General features: G+C 42.0%; 1 protein-coding gene across 1 annotated transcript in view; it reads left to right on the top strand.

Annotated features, from left to right (window-relative positions):
• The first annotated feature begins 1,130 nt into the window (after positions 1-1,130).
• Positions 1,131-15,725, top strand: part of MCTP1 (multiple C2 and transmembrane domain containing 1) — a 297,839-nt gene continuing 283,244 nt past the window's right edge. The window contains exon 1 of the mRNA XM_067315354.1: positions 1,131-1,730. Coding sequence (XP_067171455.1) covers positions 1,131-1,730 — 600 coding nt within the window. The remainder of the gene's footprint in view (positions 1,731-15,725) is intronic.

Genomic DNA, 15,725 nt, shown 5'->3' on the forward strand with positions numbered 1-15,725 from the left:
AATCTAAGTGGCCAAATCCCTGGCTGGCATAAGGAAGTGATATTTGAAATGAGACCCAAATGAAAAATGAGCACACCGGCTAAAGATAGGGCTTGCTATGTGCAAGAAATACTTCTTTTGCCTCACTTTCTTTCATGAATGTAGAAACCTGTTCTAAAATCATCCTCTGGCTATTATTTTCATTAAAAAAATGAAACTTTAGGTAGCATTAAACATCCCCAGTGCAGTGCGGGAGTTATAAGCACTGTGTGCTATGATGAGGAAACGGGCAATATATTTATTCACAACTCCTTTCTTTTTATGAAGCAGCATCAGAATGCCTGATAAGCTGCAAAATAGGATTTTCACGTATTTTTCAGGAAACGGCCCGGCGGGGCTACACCTGGTGCGTCTGCAGGCGCGCAGTGACCGACTCACCGGAGCCCCCTCGGGCTCTGAGGCGGGCGGCGCCCGCGACCTCGCCGGAGCCGTTGGCGCGACACCTTCCCGCCCGCCCCGCCCCGCCGCTGCCCGCGCGAGGGGCGGAGGCGCGGCGCCCGGGCACGGGCTGCCTGCGCGGGGCCTCTGGGACCCCCCCCGGCTCGGCCAAGGCTGTGCCCCCCCGCGCATCGTTAAAGCCCCCAACCCGACCGTCCCTCGAGGTCCGCGCGTAGGTGCGCGCTATGACGGGAAACCCCTCGCTCTCAAAGAGCGCTTTGGGTTTTCCTTCTTTCCCCTGGTGCCGGGGCGCAGCGGCCGCAGGCGCGCAGGCAGGTGGGGAGGCGGCAGCGCCCGCCCGCTCCCGGTGTTTGCCCGCGTATATGGGCAAGCTGCGGCCGCCCGCCAATGCCGCTGCCCGCGGGAACTTTTGCGCCGGCTGCGCAGCCCGCCTCCGCCGCGGCTGAAAACCTTCCGCCCGGGGGCTCCGCGCCGGCGGGGAGGGGTTTCGTCCGGCCGCTCGGCTGAGCCGCCCCGGCCATGCGGCGCTGAGCGGGGGGCGGCGCGGCAGGAGCCGAGCGCCGGAGCCGCGGCGGCAGCGGAGCCCCGCGCTCGTGCCCGGGCGCCGCTCCGGCCCGCCCCGCGCGGGAGTGAAGGCGCCGGGCGCCGGCGGGCTCTGCTGCTGCTGCTCCCACTCCCGCCGCCGCCGCAGGATGGAGCCGGGCAAGGAGCCCCGGGCGGCCGCGGCGGAGAAGCCCGGCGAGCCCGAGCCGGCCGTGTCCTTCCAGGCGCGGCTCTGGAGGAACCTGCAGCTGGGCGGCAAGGGCAGGAGCGGCGGGCGGGCGGCCGCCGAGCGCCGCACTGCGGAGCCCCCCGCCGCCGCCCTGCCGCCGCCGGGCCCCGGCAAGGGCGACCCGACGCCCGGCGCCAAGTGGGGCGGCTTCAGGCGGAGGAAGCAGGTGCTGGACCGCGTCTTCTCGTCCTCCCAGCCCAACCTGTGCTGCTCGGCGGCCGAGCCGCTGGAGCCGGGCGGCGAGTCCGGCTCCGCCCTACGCCGCCTGCGGGAGCACCTGCTCCACCAGGGCAAGGGGCCGCCGCCCGGCCGCCGCGAGGACGCGGGCGGCGCGGCGGCGGCGGGGGATGAGGGGCCCCAGGGCAGGAACGAGGAGCGCCGGCCCGGCGCGCACCTGTCCCACCAGAAGAGCTCCTCGCTGCCCAGCACCGTCTGCCTGGAGCAGCTGCTGCAGGGCTCGCCCACGGCCGGCAGGAGGAAGGAGCCGCGGGCGGAGGACGGCGGCGGTGGCAGCGGCGCGGTGAGTGTCGCCCGCGGCTGCCCCGTGAGGCGGGGGGGGAGGGAGGGGCGGCGGCGCGAGCGCGGCCGTTGGGGGCGGCGGGGGGCGCGCGGCCCCCTCCCTGCCCTCGGCGGGCGGCGGCTGCCGGCGGGCGGCTGCCGGCGCGCCCTCCTCCCTGCGGCCGCGGGGCCGGCGCTGGCGCGGCTCCTCCTCGGGTCTGCTCCCCGAGCCGTACTGGGAGAAGGTAGCCTGGAGCCCGCGTGTGCTCTCAGCTGCGGCTCGGAGTCCCTCTGCAGCTCATAACTTCCCCCGGGGCCTGATCCTGCTCTAACAGCCCGCTGTTGGCTCTGGGAGGCTCCCCCCCCCCCCTTGTGCCTGACTATCTAAAGGTGAACTTGTCCTCGTGTTTCCCTCGAGCGCCTGTAACGAGTTTAATGAGCGACGCGCACACGAATTGGCGGAGCGCGCCAGGCAGCGTTGGCGAGCGTTCCTCGCGCGCTGCCATCGTTTGAGGCTGGTGAAACAGTCGTTTTTCGCCCGTTACTGGAGGGAAGCGTGGCGCGAAGCGGTCGCTCGTACTACTGTCAGCTTTTGAAATTTAGTGGTGCGGCTCGTGTTGATAGGACTGTCGAGCCTCGGAACAGCTTTCCTACAAGAAAAGCTCAAAATACATGAGTCACTCCGGAACTAGTGTAATTCTAAGCAGTCACCCACTTCTTGCAGAAATAGTTGACTAGTACATATTATTGTATATTGTCTTTCTTCCATCATAATTTTTGGGAAAAATGAGTAGCAATTAAAAGGCATGCTTTATTTGTTCAGTATCAAAAAGAAGCTGTATGAGTATATTCGAGATATATAGAGAGAGAGAGATATTTTTTTTTCTCCAGAGCTTCATAACCTGTGGGTATGGTCCAATCTGTGATGGTTCTGTGTTGGCTTGCAAACTTTCTGAAATGAGAACTCACTCAAATGAGATGGAATGAAGTCAACAGTACTCTTTCTTTTTTCTTTTCTTTTTTTTTTCTTCTCCTCCATCTTTGTAAATTTAGGACCTAGACCTAATTTTATGTTTAAGTCCCACTGAACTGTTTGGTCATAAGCACCATGCTGGGTTGAAGCTACTGCCATTATCTGTTGTTTAAAACAAATTTGTAAACTTTTTAGGTCGTTGTTTCTTAACAGAGGATTATTTTGATATGGCATTTACAGAGTGGGTATTTCTCTTAAGTAGTTTGTCCTCCAGCCCACAAAAGTGTAATTGCACCTTATGACTTAAGTTACAGAATCTCTTTCTATTTAAAAGATTACTGTAGCTAGCAATATATATGAGAACTTTTTTTAGTGTTCTGCTGTTGTGTTTGACAAGGGAACAGCACATTTATAAGTAAATAAGAATTGACATGTTTTTGTAAATAAGAGGATTATTCTCATTTTAAACAAGGTACAGTCATAACATTTGGAAAGAGTACTAGTAATCAAAACAAAGTAGGACCCAAGATTTCTAACTCTTGTCTTTAATTGACAAGGTTTCTGGACTGTGTCTCCAAGCAATTTCCAGTATTAACTTGGGCTGTGCTTGCATGCCAAAACTGGTATTTTTGATATTAAATAAAGCTTATGTTCTTTGTGTGTTGGTGGGGTTTGTAGAACAGATGATCATGATTATAATGTTTCAAAATGGTGATTTGAAACAGCTGACTTGCTATTATGTGATCAGCAAGTCCTCTGCTCTCCTCAACTTTAAAGGTATAGTCTCACAAATTACTAAAGCTGACCTAATTCATCAGCTTCATTGAGCTATACCATACTGAAGGAAATGAGATTCAAGTTTTAAAGCAGTGCTGGACTCTTTTTCATTTTTATCTGTCTTGAGTGGTCTCTTATGGAGCAAATAACTTCCATTATGACTGATTAGGGTTTTCAGTACTATTCAGGAGTTGTCTTGTGTGCTTGTATGCTGTACCCCCAGCTCAATAAGGTTCCTGCTGAACTTCAGTCATGGCTGTAGGCCTGTTGACATCAATAGCAATAGTTTTATAAGATTTAAGATCACATTAAATCAGCAGTCAGGTGGGAACATGTCCAATTTAAATGAAATGAATTTCCACAGTGATCCAGAAATTGAACAGTTGTGATCTTCAGTCAGAAGCAGGCAGTAGGATTTACTTGCGTCTGTATTTCATTCAAATCTCGAATACATTTTAAAGCAATTTTTAGTTCCAGCAGTGTTCTACTTTTGGATAATTTAATTTCATATTTGTGGGTCTGTTGGTAGAATTTTTTGAGCATATGACGTGTAAGATTCACTGGGCAAGAAGAACCCAGACACCTCTAAAAATCTGTGCTGCTGTAAGTAAAACCTGAATTTTAAAAATTCAAGTTATTTCAAACTCATTTTACCAGACTTCTAAGCCCAGACCCTCAGAGGTGGGTAAGTGTGCCCCTGTTAAAATGTTCAATTCCAGTTGATGTTCTGAGGCAGGCAGAAGGAGAAGGATTGAATGTGATGGCAGAGTATTGCTTTACTAGTCCATTTAATTTATTTTTTTAAACATATTTATAATGTAGTCACCTGGAAAGGCTGTATTGTGAAGAATGGTATTAAATAAGGCTCCTTAAGTCTTGGTACATGTATTTATTCTGGTAGTTTTTTAGCAAATATGCACACAAAAGTACCTACCAAACACTTAAAGAAAATGATGGAAGGGGGGAAGATACAATCCATTGAGAAGTTAAATTTCATGTGCTTTTAATCTAAAGTAATACAATTGTAATAAGTAAAAAGGAGCAAAAATTAGTGTGGTGAATGAGAAGATTTTCATAGTTTGATAAAATAACAATATAAGTCGCACTACTCTATGGATTTAACTTTGAAGTGCTCTTTTTGGCTTAATCAAAATGTTTAAAGATAATTTGAACTAACTTAAAAGTTTGAACTATGCAGTATATCCATACTGCATCTAACATGACCAGTTATAGAGACCTGTTTTTCTCAGCATTGCGTGAACAGCTTCTGTTGCAGTGAATGGGGTTAGTACCTTGTACAAAGAAAAGACCAACACTCAGTGTAGGGTCTTATGAACAAAACAACCATTACATGTGAGCAGTAAAAACTGATCTAGTTCTCTCTGAAGACTGAGTACTTCTCAAAGCTTGAATTGTTTAGGGAGAGGAAGGTATCGTATCGTTTTATTTGTAGGCAGGAGATGTAGGTTGCTTTTAAAGGGTAGCCAAAGTGTAAATATGGTTTATTAGGATGAAGAAATCACAATATGCTTAATTAAACATTATCCTTCTTCCAGCTTCTAGTGGCTATATGGCAGGTTTGATTGGCCAAACCTTTCTTAACCCTAGAAATACCATGCAGTCGCCTTTGTATAGCTGAGAGCTGCAGGATGTGTCTTGCACACTCGGGGAGCTGCGGGTACAGGAGCTCCTGCAGTGTTTCACAGGCAGGAGGCGGCAGCAGGTCTCCAAGGGTTAAGCTGCTCTGCAGGATTTCTTGGGGTCGAGTGTGCTGCCATGTCCCAAGGCAAGGTGGCAGTGTTTGCATCTTTTTGTCACCAGGGATTCAGATTTATGCAGTAGTCCCTGTGCTAGCATGGCCTTTCTCCTGAATATGCAATGTAGCTTTGCATGGAAGGCTTTGTGCCACTCGTGGTTTGTCATAATCATATAGTGAAAACCAGGAAGGTGGAAGTATCTCTGTTAAAATCCAAAGTTATTTCATCATCTTAATTAGAAAACATGGGTGTGGGCATATGTCCTCTTTAATCAACAGTGATAGGTTGTTTTTTTTCCCTAGGTCCAAATGACCTATATCTAAATATGTACCAGTGATGGCACCAAAGAGGTGGACAGCAGTTAGGGAGGGAATTGTGGTGGGATCCTGACGGGAGGTTTGCAGGTTCAGGTCTGGATTCTGCAGTGAGAACTGTTCTTCTGTGTGCATGTTTCCCTGGTGCGTTTCATTGCAGGATCATAATTTAGTAGCAACTAACTTTTTCAGCTTAATGGATCAACTTATGATGTGTTAAACAAACAAATGAGCAAGAGAACGGGCAGATTCTTAACTGCTCCCCTCTGTCTCGAATTCCTGCTTGGGTGAGCTATAGGGGTAAAAAAAAAGAGACATAGGAGGGCTGTAGGGTTACTGTAGGGAAGGAGCAAGCACTAGGATTGCAGCTCAGCCATTAGACACACAGCTGTAGGAAGTGAAGCTTCACTAGTTCAGCTGCACATAAAACTGTTTGCTTAGTTAATAAGGCACCCTTCAGGCCTACATTTGACAGTCTTTAGGGTCAGAGATTAGATATCACTGGTCTAGGTTATTATGATGCAAGATAGATGAGATGCTGAGAAAAGCCTAAAGAAATGTTTCCATATATATATATAAAAAAATATATAAAAAATATATATTTCTTTCTCTCTTTCCCTCAATAAAATATTTTTCAATGAAGTTGATGTAAGAGTGCGAGCTGTGTAACACGTGAGAGGGACTGCAGGAGCAGGAGAGGTCTGGGAGCTGGATCACTTGAAAAGAGGTTGCACATTCAGGGTAAGGAGCCAGGATTTGTAATGAGGGAAGAAAGTGAAGCTGGAATTAAATTGCTAGAAGAGTAGCAATGAAACAGGAGCAGAGACAGAGCTGTCAGAACCCCGAAGAGCAAACAGGAGAATTTTTCATTTGATGCAGAAGGGCATGCAGAGCCAGTGGAAGTACCTGACTGACATACTGTGCATGTTTATCTGTCTATACTGGAATAAATCTATACCTGGCTTAGGGCCACTGAAGTCAGTAAAGTTATACTAGGGAAAAATGTGGCTTGTTTGGTCTGATTCACACATGTCACAGGTCACGTTTCAGTAAGAGATCCACCAGTGTAGGCAAAAGAATAAAATAAAGGATGGGAGGGGAAAAAAGCAGAAAATATCAGTGAGAAAGCTACATAGATAATATCACCCAAGGGAATCTTAATTGCTACTTTAGATTTCTAAGAGACTGCACTGGGGAAAGCAGAAGTGATGAGGAAAATTGAACACTTCTGACTTTCAAGGATTACCTTTTTCTGAGATAATGCCAGTACAAGACAAGAAGGGTTGGAGACAGCTAATCTGCACAGATTTTTGGAGCATGATTTGGGGGTACTGAGAATAAAAGTGCAAAATTTTAAGCACAGAGAGAAAGCTTTCTTTTGGGAATCAGGCCACTGATAAATAAGGGGTAGGTGGATGAGTGACTGCTTAAGCTGGATCAGAAGAGCCTTGAGTTTGTTAATAGATATTTGATTTAACAAGCAAGGAAAAAAACTTCCTGAACTTCATTTCTTTAAAAAAAACAAAAAAACAAAAAAACAAAACGCTGTTGCAGTTTTTCAAGGCTACTTGTTTCTCCAAGTATTTAATTAGACATCTGATTTTGTCAAGGGATGAATCTAGATTCAGTTTTGTCCTGTTTCCTGCCTTTTTTTTTAATTTCTGATTATTAAAGATTTATCTTTCAGCAATTTCAGACGCGTTAATCTATTTCTCATGCTCTTTCAGTCTTTGATTCATCTCCCAACTCACAATATGTTAATACAGTGTATGTATAAGCTGACCTGAAAATCAAGAGATAGTACAACAGAATTATATTTAATCATGTCCTGGATAACCTCTGCTTATAATTAACTAAAGAGTCTCTCCAGGGTTTTCAAAGTGAGCTGCATCATTTTTCAAAATCGGCCAGTTAGCATTTATCCTCTGGGTGAAGTACTTAAAACATAGGTATTCTAAAGCCAGCTAAGAGCACTTGTTGATTAAAAAATTTTTTTTAAATCTATGACCTCATCTAAGCATTACTTTTTTTTTTTTTTTTTTCCTACCTGGATTGCTCATATGTAAAGCCATTTGAAGTAAAATGTGTTGAGAATAATAGCTGGTGGATAGGACATGTCAGTGATGGAACAGTACTGATATCTTTAGAGCTGTCAATCTTTAAATCTGCACCTTTTGCAGATGCCTTCACCAGATTCTCTCAGATTTGTTAACTGCTGTTTTGGTGATAACCAAATCCTTATGTGATTGTTAGTATCAGTAATGATTTTAAAAAAAGCATTTCTTGAGAGGAAGTAACTCCCTTGAGTACAAAGGTATGTACAAGAATAAGGATTTTGAAAATTCTTATGTAAGCATAGAATAACTTAGTTTGGAAGAGAACTCTGGAGACTGTCTAGTCCTGTTCAAAGCAGGTCCAGTTAAATCAGGTCACTTGGACTTGCCCAACTTAATTTTAAGCATCTCCAGTGATGGAGATTCTACATACTCTTTGCACAATCTCTTCCAGGATTTGACCACCCTCATGGTGAAAAAGCTTTTCCCTATATCTAATCAGAATTTTCCATGTTCCAAAAAATGTCCCTGGCCTTCTGTCCTATCACTGTGCCCCTTCGACAAGAGTCTGGCTCCACCTTCTCTACACCCTTTTGTTGGGTAGCTGTGGACAGCAGTGAGATTTCTTCGTAGCCTTAAGACTTTACAAACCCAGTTCTCTTGACTTCTCTTCTTCATTCGGTAAATCCCCAAACATAAGTTTCAGGTGCTTCCACTATTCTTTCTCTATATCAGTTGGTAAAATAAGATTCATGAACTCCCTCAATTGTTTTAGCCCATGGTCTGATGACTTAAGTTAAATCGCAACAGTCTTTGTGCTGAAGCAAAAAACCAACCAACCAAACAAACAAAAAAACCCACCAAGCTTGTTTTCTACCCAGTAACTCTGCTGTAAGGTGATAACCTTTGGCATTAGTATGGTAACTAACCATTCCAGCTGTATTTTAAGTGACTGTGTGTCAAAACTCTAACGCTTATTATTTCAGAGTTTTCCCAATGTGTAATTCATAGCATGCTGAATTCCATTGAACTTTTTCAATGTAAAAAGCCCAACACCTCAATATAGCTATGAAATTTGATTTTTTTTTAAGAAATCTTGAAAAATTTTTTTGTTCTCATGTTGAAATGTTGCATACAGAAAATTATTATACTTACTAATAAGACTTATCACCAGTTATGTTACTGCAAAGAAAAGTACTTTTTAGCATTTTAAAAAATATGACTACACACAGTCTTAAAATTGCTAATGTGTCATTCAGAATCTAGCTCTGTAGGTAGTTCTAATTTAACTGTTTTGTCTTGTGTTAAGGTACTAACATATTAATACACCCAAGTGTCATTTTTTTCCTCTTGTATGAATTGCTGGTCTTTGGGCAAGACAACTGAGAACTCTGCATTGATCTGAAGACTAAATTTGGCTTTTCCTCCCTAATCTGTTATTGATCCTGGATCTCAGTAAATGTTATCTTTTAGGGCATTTTAAATAGGTAATAATAATATAAGCCCTAAAGCTGCAAGCTTTTAAAAAGAAGAGAAGGGCTTCCTCTCCTTTTGTAGAAGAAAGGAGAAATCCCCCAAACTTTAGCTGTGGTAGACTTATTTTATCTAAACTGTAAATTAAACCACACGTTTCAGTACAGGGTTTTGTTTTATTTGGAGTTTGTATTCTGCTCAGGAAAATAGTGATGTATGGTCCATGTATTTCTGTAATGGTGGAGAAATGGCAAGCCATATCAAACACACAGGAAAAGGATGGCTGGGGTCTGGTATGAAGTGAAGTCTTGTTGATGAGGTGGTTCCTATTTCAGAGGCTTTGATAGACCATGGCCGTCAACAAATCCAGTTTTGAAAGGTTCAAACTCTGAGTGCAAGAAATGGGACCTGGGTATAGAGGTACTTCAGAACTGGGATATTTGTCAGTAATTCCAGTCACTTGACTTAGGATTTATCTCAGGGTCATAGCTAAATTCCGTCCCTTATGGAATGGGCTGTGAGACATTTGTAGCCATGCTGGTTGAAATGACTAATACTGTTTTGTATCTCAATGAGAAAACAGGAGAGATAGTAGCACAATATACACCATACCATGCTTGGGCACTGCTTCAGTAACTTCAGAGTATCATCCATTAAATCTTGTTGCTTCTAATGTAAGCTGATATTTATTGGAGGTCTTACTGAAGTATCCTAATCACTGTGTTTTTCATAGGCTGCAGTTCACTATCTTTGACCTTTAATGCAGGTGTTGTAGTGAAAGTGTAATATTTTGAAATTATCTATCATAAAAGGTTGTATGACTCCTCTCAAATAGTTGAATATTTTGTAATTTTTTTTTTATATTCATGACTTTTTCTTAAATGTTACCATATTGGTCCTAATATGAGGCAGTCTCCTATGTTAGGCAATTCTGACTTTTCAAAGGACAGAACAAAAATGGACACACTTTACATTAAAAATTAATTTCCATGGTCATTCCCTAATTTTAGCTTTTTAAAGTGATCGATAAATTTTTGTTTATTTCAGTGTGCTTTAGCATTTGTCTCTGCACCTTCATCATAAAGCTATTTGGGTAACTCAAAAGCCTTTGAAGAAAATGTTTTTAATTCTTATTAACTAAAAATTAAAATGGCTTTGTAATGCATAGAATTGGGAATACCTGAGCTAACTACTGAAATATGATGTTCAACCTGTGTGGGTTTTTTTTTTTTAATAGACTAAATATAAACTGTTTGTGTTAAGGTTTCCCTAAGAGAGTAATGATTTGGGGATCTGTAAGACTTGCTCTGTCACAGATGATGTCTTTGGATGCTCATAAGAGTTTCTGGTCATTAGCATTGATAGCAGTCTGCTAATTATTTGATGCTGTAATTGAGGGTATATGTTTAGAACATACTTTTTCCCATAAAAACAAGTTTGTGCTCTGATGCATCTGAGACTTAGCATCACTGATACTTAAGATAATAAAACTTTTGGCTGTTACTAGGTGTTCTCTGGTGTTCTGTGTTTTGGATGTTCCCACTTTCCTCAGCAGTGGAAGCCTTTAACTGCTGAACTGGTTACCAAGTGTGACAACTTGGTACCTAGCAATGACTCCTGAATTGTTCATTTATTGATGTATTTTCCCTTGCAGGCCAGTATCTTATACCCCAGAGGATATGATCTGACACTACAGAAAAGTTAGAGCTTGTATGTAAACACAAGAAACCACAGAAAGACCCTGTCATGTGCCTGATGAAGCTCTTCTGACCTGAAGATCCAGGTCAAAAGAGCATCTTGATGAACTGTTTTCTGTGGGAACTGTAAATGCCATACAGTGGAGGTCCTGTCAGAAACCATGCATGCATTTGGTGGCCACAGGGTGTGGGGTAGACAGAATTCTTCACTTTCTTCATCTTTAGGTTTATGTAAATGCAAACCCCAATGCTTTTGCCTCCCCTAAGGAGAGAAATTCTTGGAGAAATGGCTGGTGGTTTTACCACCCAATACTGTTGTAAAGGGGATCTTGATCAATTTAGCTTTCTCCTGCTGCTTCTTTCCTCCTCCTCCATTACAGAGATAAATGATTTTCATACTAACCCTACCCAGGTAAATATTTGATGTCTCCAGGATTTTTCAGAAATGTAATAGAGCAAAAATCAGGGTTGGATTGTAGAAGGGCTATTCTGATAATGTGTCTTTTCACAGATTAAATGAGTGCTGTGCTTGGATAATGTTGAAGTCATTTAGAAGTGTACCTAAGTAATAGCACAGGAGAACACATTTCGAGCTTTCGCCACTGGTAGGAGTGGAACTCCAAAGCTAGAAAAGATTTTTGTTGGGCCATCAGAATATTAAAGTATCTGCAACGCTTCTTGAACTGTCTCTTCCTTTTGATATTGGCAGATGTGAACCATCTGTGAGCAGAATTTATTCTTTACTTCAGCCTGTATTTTCTGTGATTCTTGGCTGTTCTTTTAGATCCTTCTAGTTTTTGAAGTCAAACCCTTCCTATTTTTCCCACTTTTACCTCCATTGTACTGAGATCAGAAGTTGCTTTAAGAAACTCTAGAAGCAACAATGGTGTGTACTTCTGAATGAAATACCATATTTCAAACCTTGTTCATGCATGTGTAAATCTAATTCTTTATAACCTTATAATTTTTTTCTAGCCTCTTTCTCTGCTCATTTGAAAAGGGGGGGGGGTCAATTTCTTTCAAGAAAAACAAAGTAAATTTAGCCACTTGTTTAACTACTGGTTTAGCCACTGGTACTGACAAGATACTTCTATGATTTGAAAAGCTGTAATGTATAAACTTTGACTCTCCTCTCTCTGCCCTTTTCTGGGGAAGTTCTGCAGCCGCTTCTCAAGAAAATCATATGCAAGAATGAGTCATGAAATGTGATATCAAGCAGATTAGATTCTTTTTTGGAGAAAAGCTGAGTGCTGTTTATGTAAGGAAGTTGGCTTAGTCTGAACACCAGGCACGCTGTGGGTAGAATCCATTTGGTTTTGATTTTAGTCGGGAGGCCTTCAGTCCTCAGACCAGCTCTGCTGGGCTTTTGTCACTGGCAGGTGAGTGTGTCAGGCCAAGAAGAATAATCTTTGGAAGGCTTGCAAACACTTAATGAACAACATAAAATGAACGTGACTCTCAGATTCTTTTTTGCAGTATATCCAATTAAGGCATTCAATCCCTAGCAATTAATGAGTATCCTGATTAGTCTCTCACCTCGTGTGAGCTGCTGTCTGTTTAATCTCTTATGTAAGAGAATTATCTGTCAGATGTTTGTTCTCTGCTTCTGTTGAGAGTGCTGTTAAATCAGCAGCTAGGTTGCCCTAGGTACTACTAACAGATATTTTATGCAGTTACGCTTTAGGAAAAATACCAATGTCTTATGGATTGTGCTAGAGGGGGGGAAAAAAAACCAGGAATTTTTCTGTTGGCTGCATTAGCTAATGTGACTTATGCAGTATTTTATTTAATAACAAGAGAAGGAAAATAATAGCTAAGGCTTTTATTGATAACTGTGAGACAGGTTCTCTTTCTAAGCCCTTTTGACTCAGTGTGGGAAACTGGAACAGAGCAAGTTTAAAAAGGTAAGGGGTTGAACTGTAGTTTAGTCTGGGTTACCCCTGTGCATACAGGGAGACTAAATGGATGGGAAAGAAGTTGAGACTTTTTCCAGAAACTCATTCTCGTCCAATTTGGACAGGACTTCATTTTCAGCTGTGGTGAAGCTCCTCTGCTCTGTCCAGAAAATGTAACTACCTTCCAGGAACTGTTAGATTCCTTTTTATCCCCCAAACTAGGAAATTCTATGTATTCATTTAAGCCTTGGCTCAAAAAATTCATCTGATTCTGTCTGGCAAATGGTTCTGAAGTCTTGGAGAGTGGGGACAAAATTGCTTCCAGCAGGAAAGACAATGACTTGTGATTGCTGAGCAAGGAACGGTTATCTGATGAAACTTCATGTGCAGTAGACAGAGATCCTAGAGTTCTCAGTTGATGAAAACCAGAAAGAATTACAGAAGTCTGTTAGCAGAAGGGAAGAAATGAAGCTTCCACTTTTGATTTTAAGGGTATCCTTACCCACGCAGTGGAAGGCTTATTGTCCTCCTTTGGCACAGACTTTTTATCTGGCTGTTACAATTATAACAACTCCATTCTTAACTTTTAGACATTGTTAACATTTGATGATGATTTTGATTTTCTTATTTACTGTGGTCTATATATTATTAATGTGAAAAGTGTTTTAATCTTGATGTCATAAGAACCAGCTTTTGCAATTTGGTTTTATAGTATATTTTCATGAAAATATTATTAATACCATGTGGAAATCAGCTAGGGTCAGGAAATATGAAAGAATAAATGCATATGCATAATCTAACCTTTGTGATGCATAAGAAACCTTACTGAGTTGCAAGAATTGGAAATTTTAATCTATTTCCTGTTTTAAGATTTGTATCGAAGATTCAACTGACAACGGTAGTTCAATATGTAACAGTTAATCTGCCCCTGCAATTGCAGTGCTGAGATTTATATTGCAGTGTTTTCTGTGAGTTAATGTCAAACGATAGAAAGATTCTAATCATAGTGGCTCTGCATTTCTGAAATGGCCCACAGAATGACAGGATTTTTCTTGTAAACTGGTACCTACACAGATTTGTAGGTGGCTCCCCCCCCTTCCCCCAAGTTCCAGCATTCAGATGCTTCGCTTGCTTGGCTTTCAGACTAGAAACATATGGTGGATGGCTATGAGGTTCTGTGCGAAGAAGACGCATTTGGTGTAAGGCTGCAGCAGTGTTCCAGTGTGTAGCATGTTGCACATAGGATTCCAGATGATATGTTATAGGTGTGAATGACTTAGACAGAAAGGTCTGTTATTTTTTTTCAATATGTTGAAAATGGGATCCTCAGCTTTAGAGAATTTAAGTGTATTAGTCATCTAATCTGGAATTGCTGTTTATCATAGATCTCTTTATACTCCCTTATAAAGGTAATATTTCTTAGTCACCTAATGCTGAAGAATAAGTAACTTCCTTGTTTTCAGATACCTCCTTATGTTAATGTTAAGAATAGAAAAATAAGAATCATCCTTAATTCTGCTGTGATAGAAAAAGTAGTGTTTGCAGTATCATGAACTATACCTCTTTCTGCTTTTTTCCAGTATACCTCATTTTAGCACTATCTCAATATGCAAAGTGCTTCTTTATTTTGGTTCCAAATTCTCACTTCCTTTGCAAGGAAAATTTAATTTTTCTTAAAATGTGTGGATTCTGAGAAAATTCTATTCCTTTCCTATGAGTAGCAAGTGCTAGCAGAAGTTGTTTCTAAAATAATACATACAAACTGACCTTTGAGGAAAAAAAAATGAATGTCCTTGAAGAGGTGTTACATTAACAAGGCTTGAGAAAGCTGCTAGCCTTCAAATAATTTCAAATGTGTAGAAGCCAAATGGTTAACCTCAGCTGTACAGTTTCTGCTGCTATTCTATCGTGGTGTTCCTCCAGACAAACATTAACTTCAGGTCTGTTAGTAGCAACATATTGAATAACACAGGCTGTAGTTAGTCATGTATTGCCAGAAGCCACTGTCAGTTTCAGAGTCACAGGCTAGTACTGAATTTATTAGATCTTTCTAGCTAGTATTCTTAAATATGATTATTGTTTGTGTAGAGACCCACCATATTTCTGATGAAACATTAACTAACAAAAACAAGGCAAAAGCATTAAAAGGTATGCTTAACCATTGTTCCTGGTTATACTTTTGTTTTTCTGTAATGGCGATCACAAAGCACAAAAGTGAGGTGGTGCACTATTTAGAAATTCTACTATTTAGAAAAGTGACATCACACCTTGCCAGTAAACTGTTATCACATAATCTGTACTGAAATAACTTCTGTTGAAATCCTGGTATCATTTGCTTTCGTTATAGATGTAGAAGAAGCTTCTTAGAGTACAAGAACATGCCTCTTTTTACAAGGACTTAAAATATGTAAGAGAAAAGGAATAACTTATCTTTACACTGGATGTATCCAAGAGGCCCCCAAAATAGTATATTCACAGTAGTATAGCACGCTGCCAAGCTAACATCCTCAGCAGGGCCTTTTAGCCATACTTGCGTAACACTTCCTCCGCGCTGTCATATCTTTTTTTGAGCTAGCTTTGGATGTCTTGGGGTGCACTGGCATGTGTACACAAACCTAAGGATTTGGTTGTGTGCCAGTAGAAGGGTGAGGAAGAGAGAGACCTACGATGTGAAGGCAAGGGTCTGTGCACCTTAATGCATTCTGTTCACTTTTGGTGCAGTAAATGGTACTGGAGAACAAAAGGTGTTGACATCACTTAGTTACAATTAAGTATGTGCTGTATTTTTAAGCACAGAGATCTTGATGCATTTTTCCTTGACAAATGCATTGGAAAAGTCATACCAAAGTTTGGAGAGTTACTGGTTGGAGAGGTCATGATACCCAGGAGAAATGTATCATAAACAACACATAAAGCATTTTGAAATGGAATAGCTATGCAAGACAAAGTTACTCAAAACCTTTACAAGTCCCCTTTTAAGGAAAGGGATATCAGTTAGTCTCTTACTCTGTCACTCAGTCCTTTTTTAGCAAAGAAGAATGATTTCATTCTGTTGATTTATTCTGATTTGATTGATG

Source organism: Apteryx mantelli, chromosome Z (assembly GCF_036417845.1).
Source record: "Apteryx mantelli isolate bAptMan1 chromosome Z, bAptMan1.hap1, whole genome shotgun sequence".
NCBI lineage: Eukaryota > Metazoa > Chordata > Aves > Apterygiformes > Apterygidae > Apteryx > Apteryx mantelli.